The 14,690-nt window shown below is 48.4% G+C and overlaps 1 protein-coding gene across 5 annotated transcripts in view; it reads left to right on the top strand.

The window, feature by feature from the left end:
* The first annotated feature begins 3,420 nt into the window (after positions 1–3,420).
* Positions 3,421–14,690, top strand: part of IQUB (IQ motif and ubiquitin domain containing) — a 51,796-nt gene continuing 40,526 nt past the window's right edge. For 2 of the 5 annotated variants that reach the window (XM_041727378.1, XM_041727374.1), the window contains exons 1-5: positions 6,339–6,552; positions 8,001–8,434; positions 11,006–11,140; positions 14,187–14,348; positions 14,435–14,607. In XM_041727378.1, coding sequence (XP_041583312.1) covers positions 8,005–8,434; positions 11,006–11,140; positions 14,187–14,348; positions 14,435–14,607 — 900 coding nt within the window. In that variant the 5' untranslated portion in view covers positions 6,339–6,552; positions 8,001–8,004. Of the gene's footprint in view, positions 3,533–3,746; positions 3,757–6,338; positions 6,553–8,000; positions 8,435–11,005; positions 11,141–14,186; positions 14,349–14,434; positions 14,608–14,690 lie in introns of those variants that run through there. The other 3 variants (XM_041727375.1, XM_041727376.1, XM_041727377.1) reach the window with 3 other exon arrangements.

Below are 14,690 nucleotides of genomic sequence, written 5' to 3'. Positions count from 1 at the left end.
TATCAGGCAACAAAAAGAAATAAAAGGCATTCAAATTGGCAAAGAAGAAGTCAAACTCTCCCTCTTCACAGATGACATGACACTGTACATAGAAAACCCAAAAGACTCTACCCCAGGAATTGCTAGAACTCATACAGCAATTTGGCAGTGTGGCAGGATACACAATCAATGCCCAGAAGTCAGTGGCATTTCTTTACCCTGAGACAATGAGAGTGAAGAAAGGGAAATTAAGGAGTCAATCCCATGTAAAATTGCACCCAAAAGCGTAAGATACCTAGGAATAAACCTAACCAAAGAGGTAAAGGATCTGTACCCTAACAACTATAGAATACTTGTGAAAGAAATTGAGGAAGACACAAAGAGATGGAAAAACATTCCGTGCTCATGGATTGGACAAATTAATATTGTGAAAGTGTCAATGCTACCCTGGCAATTTACACATTTAATTCAATCCCAATCAAAATACCATGGACTTTCTGTTGCATGCGCTGCAGCAACACGATCAGGGTCCTGAGGATAAGGGGATGAGGAAAATAAAAGTAAAGAGATGGGGACAGGAGGGACACTGTGGATGATGTCCAAGCAGTTCCAGCTTTATTCAAGGTTTTACAACATTTTATAGCATGAACAAAACAAAGCCAAGAAGGTGTTTATTTTTAGCAGGTTTGTGAAACCCTCCAAAGTTCCCCTTTCTCAGCATGCAAGACAGACTCACAGGTGCCAGAAGACCTTGGTAAATAGATAAGCTTGTTGCTCCAGATGTGCATACTTCAAAGGAATATTAGGTCTGGTAAACAGACCAGCAAGGACAGACAGACCCTTACTTACATTTATGACCAGGTCAGTATAAGTTGTATCTATTGTGTAATGTGGGCGATCACGTACAAGCGAGCCCTGAGAACCATTTCTCAAGCCCTTTCTCAAGCGTCTACCAACTATTTACCCTTTAGGCTCCCGAGCCTTTTGAGTGAATGAGGGACGCAAGTCCGGGCCTGGTTTGGTTCAGTTACTCCAGCTAGTTCGCAGTCGCCCACAATTTTCTTTCTTTTTTTTTTTTTAAAGATTTTATTTATTTATTCATGATAAACATAGAGAGAGAGAGGCAGAGACACAGGCAGAGGGAGAAGCAGGCTCCATGCAGGGAGCCCGACACAGGACTCGATCCTGGGACTCCAGGATCACGCCCTGGTCCAAAGGCAGGCACTAAGCCGCTGAGCCACCCAGGGATCCCTACGGTGGACTTTCTTCAGAGCTGAAACAAATCATCTTAAGATTTGTATGGGGGAGCCCTAGTGGCTCAATGGTTTAGCACCATCTTTGGCCCAGGGCATGATCCTGAAGACCTGGGATTGACTCCCACGTCGCTCCCTGCATGGAGCCTGCTTCTCCCTCTGCCTGTGTCTCTGCCTCTCTCTCTCTCTCTCTCTCTCTCTCTCACTTTCTCATGAATAAATAAACAAAATCTTAAAAAAATATTTGTGTGGAATCGGAAAGACCCCGAATAGCCAGGGAAATATTGAAAAAGAAAACCAGAGCTGGGGGCATCAGAATGCCAGATTTCAAGTTGTACTACAAAGCTGTGATCACCAAGACACTGCGGTACTGGCACAAAAACAGACAAATAGATCAATGGAACAGAAAAGAGAACCCAGAAATGGGCCTTGATCTCTATGGTCAACTAATATTCAACAAAGTAGGAAAGAATATACACTGGAAAAAGGACAGTCTCTTCAATAAATGGTGCTGGGAAGATTGGACAGCCACGTGCAGAAGAATGAAACTGGGCCATTCTCTTACACCAGACACAAAGGTGAACTCAAAATGGATGAAAGATCTAAATGTGAGAGAAGAATCCATTAATATCATAGAGGAGAACACAAGCTAAACAGACTCTTTCAGACCTAAGGACAATTCCAGCCTGAAAACGAAGGGGTGGAGCCTCCTTTACCTTCCAAATGGTCTCAAAAGACAGCTGGGGTAGCAATCCTAATATCAGATAAATTAGGGTTTATACCAAAGACTCTAGTAACAGATGAAGAGGGACACTATATCGTACTTAAAGGATCTGTTCCACAAGAAGAACTAAAAATTATGAATATTTATGCCCCTAATGTGGGACCCGCCAAGTCCGTCAATCAATTAATAACCAAAGTAAAGAGATACTTTACAATAATACACTCTCAGCCAATGAGGGATATTCTAAGCAGAACATCAACACGGAAACCAGGGCTTTAAATGATACACTGGACCAGATGAATTTCACAGATATATACAGAACGTTCCATCCGAACCCAACTGAATACACATTCTTCCCAAGGGCACATGGAACTTTCTCCAGAATAGACCACATACTGGGTCACAAATCAGGTCTCAACTGATACCATAAGATTGGGATTGTGCCCTGCATATTTTCAGACCACAATGCTTTGAAACTACAACTCAATCAGAAGAAGAAATTTGGAAGAAACTCAGTGTTTGGGCATCCCACTAAAGGAAGAGGGTCAACCAGCAAATTAGACAATTAAAAAAGACTCATGGAAACTAATGAAAATGAAAATACATGATAGTTACCAATATATTTGCAAGAGGAGCAGAATTCATCGTTTTCCCCAATAAACGTGCTTCTTTAAAAACCCTAATTTGCAGAATTTATAGCAATGGAAAAATACCTATAAGATGATTCCGTGATTAACAAAACCTTTGCTTCTCCTGATTTAGAAGAGGAAATAGCCCCTGTCTCCCCTTTCTCTTAGGCTGCCAGGATGCTAAGAGCCAAGTTCTAATTTGAACATAAGCCAAGTGGCACCTAACGCCTTGGACTATGTTCTCCTCTGTCAAGGTTTTCACTCTCACTCTGTGTTTTCACCAATCCTGATTTTTTATCTATAAACCAAACTGCTGTCAGCGTTTGGTTCTGAGAACTGTGCCCTCGCACAGTGTATGAGGGAGTTTGGACAGTAGCGCCGCATTCACTCTGGGATCTGGGTGCCCAGCACCAGACCCCGCCCCCGGCTTTCCCTCTCGGCCCCGCCCCCGGCCCGTCAGCCCCGCCCCTGGGTCCGCCCCGCCCCGCCCCGGGGCTTCCCCCAGCTCCGCCCCGCCCCGCCCCTAGGTCTGCCCCGCCCCTAGCCTCTGCCCCGCCCCTGCGCTCCACCTAGGTCTGCCCCGCGCCTAGCTCCAGCCCCGCCTCTAGGCTCCACCTAGCTCCGTCCCGCCCCTAGGTCCGTCCCAAAGCTAGCCCCGCCCTTGGACTCCCCCAGCTCCAGCTCCGACGCTAGGCTCCGCCCCTAGCCCCGCCCCACCCCGGCCCAGCTCCTAGCCCCGCCCCCGGATCCCGGCCACGCCCCCCGGGCCCCGGCCACGCCCCTCTCCGCAGCCTTCATCCCGCGGGAGCGCCGCCTCTTCTCGCGGGACCGGCGCTGGCGGCACGGCCGTTGCTAGGATGCGGCGAGCATCAGAGAAAGCGGCGGGGCCCGTGCGGACGCGGCTCCCTCGAAACCTCAGCGACCCGGTGGCTGCGTCCCTCGGTCAGGTGGGAGGACAGGTTCTGGCTGCCTCTCCTGGCCCCTCCGCAGACCGGCCTGGAGCTCCCGGGAGCCCGGGCGCGGGGCGCGGAGCTGTGTGCGGGCGCTGTCCCGCGGGGTCGGGGCTGCCTGGCCGCGGGACGAAGCTCCACCTTCGCTTCAGTCCATGCAAAGCTCCTGTTGTCCGTCTCTGGCTGTTTCTGCGATGTGGGGCTCGGAGCGGCAGCGTGCGGTGGGCGGGGCCGGGAAGGGCTGTGGGCGGGGCCGTGGGCGGGGCCTGGGCGGGGGGCGGAGCCGGGGCGCAGACTCGGGCCGTCGTGCGGGGGGCATCGGGGGGGCGGGGCCGTGGGCGGGGCCGTGGGCGGGGCCGGGGGGGGGGCGGAGCCGGGGCGCAGACTCGGGCCGTCGTGCGGGGGGCATCGGGCGGCTCCTGGCAGCGCTGAGGGGGCCGCACCCCGTACCCCGCGTGCTCAGATAGTGACCCCAGGGGTTCGCAGCCTGTATCGGGGTCACACCTGCACGACGTTCCCTGCTCTCCTCACGGCGGCTCAGACCTGGAGCCCCGAGATGCTCTGGGATGGGCGGGGCCGGGGAGAGTTGTGGGCGGGGCCGTGGGCGGGGCCGTGGGCGGGGCCGTGGGCGGGGCCGTGGGCGGGGCCGTGGGCGGGGCCGTGGGCGGGGCCGCGACGGCGGGAGGGCTGTGGGCGGGGCCGGGCGGGGCCGTGGGCGGGGCCTGGGCGGGGGGCGGAGCCGGGGCGCAGACTCGGGCCGTCGTGCGGGGGGCATCGGGCGGCTCCTGGCAGCGCTGAGGGGGCCGCACCCCGTACCCCGCGTGCTCAGATAGTGACCCCAGGGGTTCGCAGCCTGTATCGGGGTCACACCTGCACGACGTTCCCTGCTCTCCTCACGGCGGCTCAGACCTGGAGCCCCGAGATGCTCTGGGATGGGCGGGGCCGGGGAGAGTTGTGGGCGGGGCCGTGGGCGGGGCCGCGACGGCGGGAGGGCTGTGGGCGGGGCCGGGCGGGGCCGTGGGCGGGGCCGGGAAGGGCTGTGGGCGGGGCCGTGGGCGGGGCCTGGGCGGGGGCGGAGCCGGGGCGCAGACTCGGGCCGTCGTGCGGGGGGCATCGGGCGGCTCCTGGCAGCGCTGAGGGGGCCGCACCCCGTACCCCGCGTGCTCAGATAGTGACCCCAGGGGTTCGCAGCCTGTATCGGGGTCACACCTGCACGACGTTCCCTGCTCTCCTCACGGCGGCTCAGACCTGGAGCCCCGAGATGCTCTGGGATGGGCGGGGCCGGGGAGAGTTGTGGGCGGGGCCTGGGCGGGGGCGGAGCCGGGGCGCAGACTCGGGCCGTCGTGCGGGGGGCATCGGGCGGCTCCTGGCAGCGCTGAGGGGGCCGCACCCCGTACCCCCTGTGCTCAGATAGTGACCCCAGGGGTTCGCAGCCTGTATCGGGGTCACACCTGCACGACGTTCCCTGCTCTCCTCACGGCGGCTCAGACCTGGAGCCCCGAGATGCTCTGGGATGGGCGGGGCCGGGGAGAGTTGTGGGCGGTGCCGTGGGCGGGGCCGTGGGCGGGGCCTGGGCGGGGGCGGAGCCGGGGCGCAGACTCGGGCCGTCGTGCGGGGGGCATCGGGCGGCTCCTGGCAGCGCTGAGGGGGCCGCACCCCGTACCCCGCGTGCTCAGATAGTGACCCCAGGGGTTCGCAGCCTGTATCGGGGTCACACCTGCACGACGTTCCCTGCTCTCCTCACGGCGGCTCAGACCTGGAGCCCCGAGATGCTCTGGGATGGGCGGGGCCGGGGAGAGTTGTGGGCGGGGCCGTGGGCGGGGCCGTGGGCGGGGCCTGGGCGGGGGGCGGAGCCGGGGCGCAGACTCGGGCCGTCGTGCGGGGGGCATCGGGCGGCTCCTGGCAGCGCTGAGGGGGCCGCACCCCGTACCCCGCGTGCTCAGATAGTGACCCCAGGGGTTCGCAGCCTGTATCGGGGTCACACCTGCACGACGTTCCCTGCTCTCCTCACGGCGGCTCAGACCTGGAGCCCCGAGATGCTCTGGGATGGGCGGGGCCGGGGAGAGTTGTGGGCGGGGCCTGGGCGGGGGCGGAGCCGGGGCGCAGACTCGGGCCGTCGTGCGGGGGGCATCGGGCGGCTCCTGGCAGCGCTGAGGGGGCCGCACCCCGTACCCCGCGTGCTCAGATAGTGACCCCAGGGGTTCGCAGCCTGTATCGGGGTCACACCTGCACGACGTTCCCTGCTCTCCTCACGGCGGCTCAGACCTGGAGCCCCGAGATGCTCTGGGATGGGCGGGGCCGGGGAGAGTTGTGGGCGGGGCCTGGGCGGGGGCGGAGCCGGGGCGCAGACTCGGGCCGTCGTGCGGGGGGCATCGGGCGGCTCCTGGCAGCGCTGAGGGGGCCGCACCCCGTACCCCGCGTGCTCAGATAGTGACCCCAGGGGTTCGCAGCCTGTATCGGGGTCACACCTGCACGACGTTCCCTGCTCTCCTCACGGCGGCTCAGACCTGGAGCCCCGAGATGCTCTGGGATGGGCGGGGCCGGGGAGAGTTGTGGGCGGGGCCTGGGCGGGGGGCGGAGCCGGGGCGCAGACTCGGGCCGTCGTGCGGGGGGCATCGGGCGGCTCCTGGCAGCGCTGAGGGGGCCGCACCCCGTACCCCGCGTGCTCAGATAGTGACCCCAGGGGTTCGCAGCCTGTATCGGGGTCACACCTGCACGACGTTCCCTGCTCTCCTCACGGCGGCTCAGACCTGGAGCCCCGAGATGCTCTGGGATGGGCGGGGCCGGGGAGAGTTGTGGGCGGGGCCGTGGCGCCTCGTCTCCCGGCGCCCCGAGTCCGCCGGGTGGTGGGAAGGAAGCCGGACGCGTGCTGACCCGGTCGGGCGGCAGGACACCGCGGGCGCCCAGGGCGACGGCCCCGGGTGGCAAATGGGCGGCTTCAGAACAGCGTCCTCCGTGGCACCCTCCGCTCCCCACGCTCGTGTCCGAGCCTCCTAAAAAACTTAAAGATGCAACAGGTTTGTTTGGCCCCAGGCAGGACTGGGTCCCCCGGAGCAGTGACGCCGGCCTCGTAGGCCCGTCGGGGACCGTGCCTGGGAGGTGAAGGGGCAGGGCCGTGTGGTCGTCACCGGGGCTGTCTTCCCTGCTGAGCAACTCTTAAAGTCTCAGACGTCCACGTCTGAACGGTCCACGGAAGGATGATGCCACCTGGAGCGGCGGCGCAGTGAGCAGCGAAGCCCCGGGGCCCCCGGCTCAGCCCGCCCTCCCCCTCCGCGCCGCGCCCAGGTGCTCCTGCTGGCGGAGGCGCCGCGTTGGCGGTGACCGGGCCCGCTGCGGGCGGGCGGGGAGCCCTCGCGTACAGGGCTGAGCCGCAGGGTCGGTCGTCGGCCCCTTCCTGTCTCCTAGTATGTGGGTCGTGCCTCCACCGAGGAACATTTGTTTGCAGGGTTCGAGATCGAGCATAGGGGCTTCGTGTACTTTCGCAAGCAAATTTGGTGTGAATGTAGTTTTTCACTGCATCAGGGCACACAGACTGCTAGGTGATGTGTGTGTGATTCCATAGGAAAACGGACACTTACTTCAAACGCTGGACCAGTTGCCGCTTTTTTTTTTTCTATGTAAGGATTTGTGCTTAATGTGTTAGCCCCAAACACAGCTTTCCCACTTCACTACTGTTCCAAATTTTAATCCGCCCCTGCTCTTGCCATAGAAATACACCTCCAGGCCACTTCCATCCTCCCTTGCTGGCTGCCAGTTTCTACAGGTAGGCTCCCTGATGTACTGGCTCCTCAGAGCTCTGATCCCGCTGCTGCCCCTGCAGCCTGGCCCTTGGCTGCCCAAGCCCACTCTGGCCCCAGGTCCTGGGTGCTGTCACAGTCTCCCAAGCCAGAGCTCTAGATTGCTGTACCTCGGGCCCCAGGCAGCTCCAAAATCAACCCACACTTGATTGTTGTGGGGAACAAAAGTCATTGGAGACTTGCTACAGTTTGTGAGAACAAAGCTACTACAAAGAGTGCGTACCATCCAGGGTGTGGTTGCTGGGTCCCTGGCAGATCCCTTACAGCTTCTGATCGGTTGTAATACCAGAAATAAAAGTCCTGTGTTAGTTTGTATTCAGAAAGAAAGCTTTTCAAATAAGCCCTTTCACAAGGCATTGTTCATTGGATAGGGAAGCGGTGACAATATATTTTGAAATATTTTTCAATATATTCTTGACAGTAGATTTTTCTCAAATTTATTGTGTTTTGAGGTTCTCGTTTAGTGATATTTTTACTTTTCATGGTGTTTTTATTAAAAATTCCCCGGTGCTTTTACCTAATGCCATTACTAAAATAATCAGTATTTAAAAGAAAGTAGTGAGCAACATTGCAGTATGTTATGAACATCACTGTACACCAGCACTGAATTTGATATTTGGTGTAAGAATTTTTTATGTCTAATAAATACATATATTTTTTTGGTTCAGAAAAATGTCTGATCGGGAAGAAGAATTTGGTGCTCAGAATGCTGTTACTGCATCAGAAGAAAATGATGATGCTTTTGAGACTATCAATGTTCCAGTTTCCTCAGAGGAGCTTCCAGAGTCAGGTCAAGCAGAAGGCAGTGAATCTGAAGTCACACCATCCAGTGAAGGCCACACAACACATGTTAAAGAGGAAAATGACCAGAGCTTCTTGAACGAGGAGCCAGAAGATGAAGAACAACTCATAGAAGAAGTTTTGTTCCCCAAACGAGTTTCATACTCTCGAAGAAATTCTGTAAAGCACAAGTTCACTAAACATGACAATGCAGTGCAGTCAGCCAAACAGTTTTCACATGCTGGATCTCTGGCATTTCTGGATAAGATAAAGGCGATAAAGGAATCTCTGAAAGCATCGATGAAAGATCCTTTAGCAACAGGTATTACTTAGGGAAGACAGGAATCTCTTTTCCTCGTTTTGAAGAATGGTTGCTTTTTCAAATTTATTTTGCTTGAAGATTTGTTTTATATTTGATATTGCGTACTTTTCCTTCCCTTCACCCACCAAACCTCTGTAGCCGCTACCACTTAATCTCTTAATTAAGTGTGAAGGTACTCTATTCTATAGTATATGTTTTCCCTGAATAGATGAACACCGTTACATTTTAAGTTGATATTGATCCATCTTTCCTAAATAAAGTAGGTTTTTAAAATGTTTAGGGACCTGGTAAAATGGGCAAATTCTTGAGTACAATTGTCGTTCTTTTGCATACCTCTTTGGAATTACTTGTTCGTAGCTAGATAGAGTTGGAAGGGAACTTGACTCCAGATTTCTTAGTTTCATATCCAGAGTTCATTCCTCTTATCTCGTTACTTATATATATTTCCACACTTTTTCTTAGTGTTAACTTTATATTTAGCTTCAGAAAAATTGTTGTCCTGAATTGTTGTTTATTTTATTTTATTTTTATATTGTTTAATTTTAAAGGCATAAGATTCATGGCGTGTAGGAGTTACCACTACATTGCTGGTAAAAAAGCCAAAGTGGAGCAGCAAGAAAGTGGTTACATCTAGAACCAGCTTAGTTGGCTGATTAACGGACTGCTACTTCTCTCTCTTGTCCATAAGTTTTTGAAATTGTTCATCCATAGGGTGGTGAATATGGGGCCATCTTTTAACAATAATAACAGCAGCTTGTTTGGCTGATGAAATGTAGCTTTTGAATCCAGTGGAGTAGTTTACCCTTGTGTGGTGTATCCATACAAGAGAAGAATGAGAAGGAAGGAGAAGAAATTAATTAAGCCCTATTATACCTAACTGAAGCTGTTATCCCTCGTTTTCACTATTCACTATAAATTTGGTCTCCATTTGTTTATTTGTTTTTTAAAGTAACCTCTGTACCCAACATGGGGCTCAAACTCACAACCCCGAGATCAAGAATCACATGCTGTACTGACTGAGCCAGCCAGGCGCCCGTGGGCTCCATTTTTTGGTATTTCTGTGATTGCCGGATAGTAGTTTATAACAAATACTTAGGGATTAGAATAAAGTTGTCTTAGTCCTGTACTTTCTGAGGCTCACAAATTCATACACCTCCCTTTCCCAGAGCTTAGGAAGTCACTGTTATGAAAATGTTAAAATATATTAACCATAGAATTTTGAATCCATAGAACAACTAGAATAGCCTTCTGATGACTTAACATCTATGAAAGTGTTTTCTTTGTTGATAGCTGTGAAAGTAAATTTTAACAATCTCAAAGAACCTTAGCATCAACAGTGCCTGGTTAAATTTCATTCTGAGATTATTGATAAAAGTCTCATTTAGCTTTATGAAAATTGTTATGTGTCAGGCATCTAGAAATATATAAAACTTTTTCAGCCTACAGTTTGTACTCTCCCCTCCATCTTACTTATTGATCTTCTCCATTAAAACTTAAAGTCAGTAGATGTAAAAGAAGAAAGTTTACCCCATTATATTAAACTTTTGAAAAGTTTTTATTATTAATATGTAAGTGTCTTGAATTGCTATTTTATAGAATGGCTAGTGAGCCATGTAATGCCTATTTTTGTGAAAAGTAGATTAGTGTGTAGTTATTCTAAATATTTGTAATTAAGAGTGTTTTTTCTGTTTCTCATTTTAGTAACTGTAGACATAAATCAATTATGGAAAGAAGAATGGATTTAGAGATCTTTTACTTTGAAAATTTCTCTATTGGATTTTTTTTAAAGATTGTATTTATTTATTCATGAGAGAGAGAGAGAGAGAGAGAGAGGCAGAGACGACACAGGCAGAGGGAGAGCAGGCTCCCTGCGGGGAGCCTGATATGGGACTTGATCCCAGGACCCCAGGATCATACCCCAGGCCGAAGGCAGGCACTAAACCATTGAGCCACCCAGGAATCCCCCTCTATTGGATTTTCTTAACTTGATGAGTATGCACTGATTTACTGATGCATGCTATCGATATGTAACCAAAGTGTGCACATCATAAGTTCAGGGACACCTTGTAGGTCTCAGGGTCTCATGTTCCAGTACTCAGTACACAAAAATGCTTGATTTTCTGAGCTGTTCCCGTATTTATATCTGAGAATATAATACTAGATGCCAATACCAGATTAGTACCAATTAATACCAAATATTGGGAATCTTTAAAAGCAGTTTAGTTTTCCTATTTCTTGTGCTATTCTGACTGAAGAGTTAATTCTAAATGTGCACTGATACCCATAGCAGAGAATGGAAAAAGGATCTGAACTTTAAGCTGGAGTTGGGGTGCAGGTGTTGACCACTGATGCTAATTATTGAGATTCTGGATTAATCTGCAAAATAAAATCTGAATGTCATTTCCTGTAGATATTAAAATGTAACTCTTATCATGGAGGTGCAGTGGGGGAACATGGCAGGGGCAATCTGCCTTCAATATTATTAAAAATTGTCCCATAATTCTCTGTTTATGGACTGTAGGTTGCTGACCCTTGCTTTTGACTATGATTCTTTTCTCTTTTTATCTACAGTAAAAGTTGTGCTTTTTCCTGTGGGCCAGGAAATTATAATGCCTTTTAAAATAGACACCATTGTAAAATACCTCAAGGATCATTTTTCATACCAATTACTTATTCCATCCAATATACTGCAGATAAGATATGCAGGTAAGTTTGGAAGCTAACAAAACCTACCAAGACTTCTTTAGCTTTACCAGTAAATAATCAAGATCTTTGATTTGTTAAAATATATTGTTATCTTCTGTTGGAACATTATATTGTGATTCTGCATTCATTTGACACATTTTTATTGAGGCTATATATATATTTTATTTATTCATGAGAGACAGAGAGGCAGAGACACAGGCAGAGGGAGAAGCAGGCTCCATGCAGGGCCTGACATGGGACTCATTCCCAGGACCCCGGGGTCACGCCCTGGGCTGAAGGCAGCGCCAAACCACTGAGCCACCCGGGCTGCCCCCTATTGAGTATATATTTGTTCTAAATACTTAGCTAAGAACTGAAGATGTAAAGAAACATGAAACAAAATCTTTGTTCTCAAATTGTTTATAGACTAGTCAGAAAGACAATGTATGCAATAGTTACCACATAATGTGTAAATGTTTTTTAATGGAGATAAGCACAAAACACTCTGAGAACAGAGAGGAAGGAAAGTGGGAGATTCTAAAAAGCTTCATTTAATGAAATGATAATACTTGTGCTTAGTCCCAAAGGGGTGAGAAAATCTGGGACTTTGGGGAAGTGATAAGTTTAGAGTGGCTAGAAGTAGATTCTCTGTGAGGAGTGGGAGGCAATGAGGTTGAGAGAAGTAGATGAGGAATGAGAATAAGAAGAGGACTAAAAATGGTTTATCTGTCAGACTTTATACACTAAGGTCAATTCACAATCCTATGATGTTCAAGTTTATTTATATTTTTGTGGGCAATACTGAGTAACCCACTTTATTGTAGCCTTATGTCATGAGAGGACTTGGTATTTGTAACTGTGATAGAGGGAGTGAGAGCAACATGGCTAAATAAATGTTTCTATAGAATATGTCTGCACAGAGGCTAATATTTTAGTTTAAAAAGTTTTGCTCTTAACTTATAAAATGCCACACACAAAAAAGGTTTCCATGGAGATAAGAATACTTTTTTGTGGGAAAATCCTAAACACTAAAAAGAGGGTAAGCCTTACCTATTAAATTCCTCATCAAATCAAAGAAAAAACAATAAGTTCAATTTCAAAATTATTTTTAAAAAACTATTATAATGAATGTGCTACAAATTAAGATGCTCATGCATTCAAACAACTGACTATTAAAGCTTGGATAGGGAAACAACACGAACATTTAAATAATTACTAGTAATAACAATCACGATGGTTAATTTATTAAGACTTACCATGTGCTAGTCCATCTACAAGATATTTTGCGTCATTATCACATTATCATTAAGTCCACACAATAACCCTTTGAGGTAGGTATTTTATTAACTTTTTTTTTGAAGGAAGGAAACTAAAGCTTGAGAAAGTTGTACAAATTCACGCAGCTAATGAGTGACAGGGTCTGAACTTAAATATACGTATGACTCCAAAAAGGATATTTGAAACTGCTTGGCATTAACTATAAGATGAAGTTCCAAATTGGAGAAGAAAGAGCACTTTGAGAATGGAGTAACTAGCCAGTGGTATCTGAGACTGTTCTTTGTACTTCATGACCTTCATTCGCTGTATTGTAAGTGGCGGCATCTCCACTGGGTACCGGGCTTACGTGAGCCACGACAGTAAAAGAGCGGATTCTGTGTCAGCTTCCCTCTAACATAGGTGCTTTCTTCTCGTCTGCGAATTGGAGTTCAAATTTGGTGGGACTAAGCCTACTACACAAGCCAGAGGAGTGAAGAGGGCTCTGGGCATCTGTATTAGTTTCCTGTGGCTGTTGTAAAAATTAACCACAAGTGTAGTAACACGTGATTCCTCTTAGAGTCCCGAGTGCCGGCAATTGTAGGCCAGTTTCACTCAAATGAAGCCAACCTGTGGGCAGGGCTGTTCCTCCTCTGGGGGTCCTGGGGAGAATCTGCTCCTTGTCTTCTCCAGCTCCTAGAGTTGTACACCTTGCATGGCCCCTTCCCCCATCTGTAAAGCAAGCAGCAGAGCATCTTCAAATCTCTCTCTGCTTCTGGTTTATCATCTTCTCCTCTGTAGTCAAATCTCCCTTCCATCCTCTCTAAGGGCATTTGGAATAAGTTCTGGGGATTAGGACATGGATATATTCTGGAGCCATTATTCAACCTATCACAAAGTCCATATAATATTCATATTAATTTTTTAAGTTAAGAATTTGGGATGTGAAATTGAAACTCAAGGAACTTTGTGCTTTCTTAAACATAGCTAAAGTAGGCTGCGGTATCTGATATTATTTCTAAGAAGGAGGGTAACAAAACCTTTGCTATGTTTAAATTCTTAATTGTAATTTAGGAAGACCATGCATTGGAAGAGTGATATAGATTCTATCAAAACAGCAGCCATTAACATTATGCATATTTTTTATTCCTTAAAATAGAGAAGTAAAATTTGGGTCAATTTATAGAATAAACCAATAAAAGGAGATAGAACTAAAAAAAGACAAAAAATAACATAAAAATAGAGTGATGTACACTTTTTCCAGCACAGACCTGAGGCTTAACCCCACTTTTTCATGAATTTCTTTATATGAGTTTCTGACTATAGGAACAGAAGGGGAACGATGCAACTCTGAGTATATGCTTTTCTGTACTGGAGAGAGGGATGGGTATGAAAATCAATTTTTCCCTGATAAAGATATGTCCTGTGTTTACATATAACACACAGATTTTTTGGAGAGTCAATGTCTAGAATATGATTTTGCTATAGAATATGGGTTTTTCTTGTTTTTGTTTTTAAATAGTTACGGAGTTTCATGGTTATTATGTATTTGTATTTCTGATGAGAAATCCTACGAGAGTTGTAGCTTATAATGCTGAATTCTTGCATCTTAACTTTTCCCATTGTGGAGTTTTCTGTACTAACATTACAGCAAGGAATGAACATCATCAATATTCTATTCAGTACTTAAACTATATGTGTTTATTATATAATCATCTTTGACATTTTCCATCCCCTTGAAATTAGTATGTATAGTTATTTCTTTGCCATACTTCTACGAATGCTTCTTCTTCTAATTTCATGTCATTTTTAGGAAGGATTCTTAAAAATAATGAGACTCTACTGCAATATGGAGCTAAGCCACAGGATATTGTACAGGTGGAAATCTTTTCTACAGATCCGGATCAATTTCCAATCAAAAGAATACATGGATTAACTGATGCCTCTCAAATCATAACTGTCAAAGTACAAACTGGTTAGTTATTTGATGTCTTTTAGATAAAGTATTTTAGAGTCCCTTTGTAGGTGAACTTTCATTCAATCTTGGTTTTACCTCCTTAGGCATTGCTCAGTACCAGGAGGTACCTGTTGAGATTATTAAATCTGACTTTCACAAACCATTTCTTGGTGGATTCAGACATAAAATAACAGGAATAGAATATCATAATGCTGGAACACAAACTGTACCTAAAAAGATTCCTGAAAAAGACAATGTATTTTGTAGAGATACCCAGGTAATATTTTTATTTTTCTATGTAGGTTTTTCAAACTGCAAATCAACAAATGTTCTGTGTACCTCTCTAAAATAGAAATTTTC

Source organism: Vulpes lagopus, chromosome 13, assembly GCF_018345385.1.
Source record: "Vulpes lagopus strain Blue_001 chromosome 13, ASM1834538v1, whole genome shotgun sequence".
Taxonomy (NCBI): domain Eukaryota; kingdom Metazoa; phylum Chordata; class Mammalia; order Carnivora; family Canidae; genus Vulpes; species Vulpes lagopus.
This window is presented reverse-complemented; position numbering and strand designations above follow the sequence as displayed.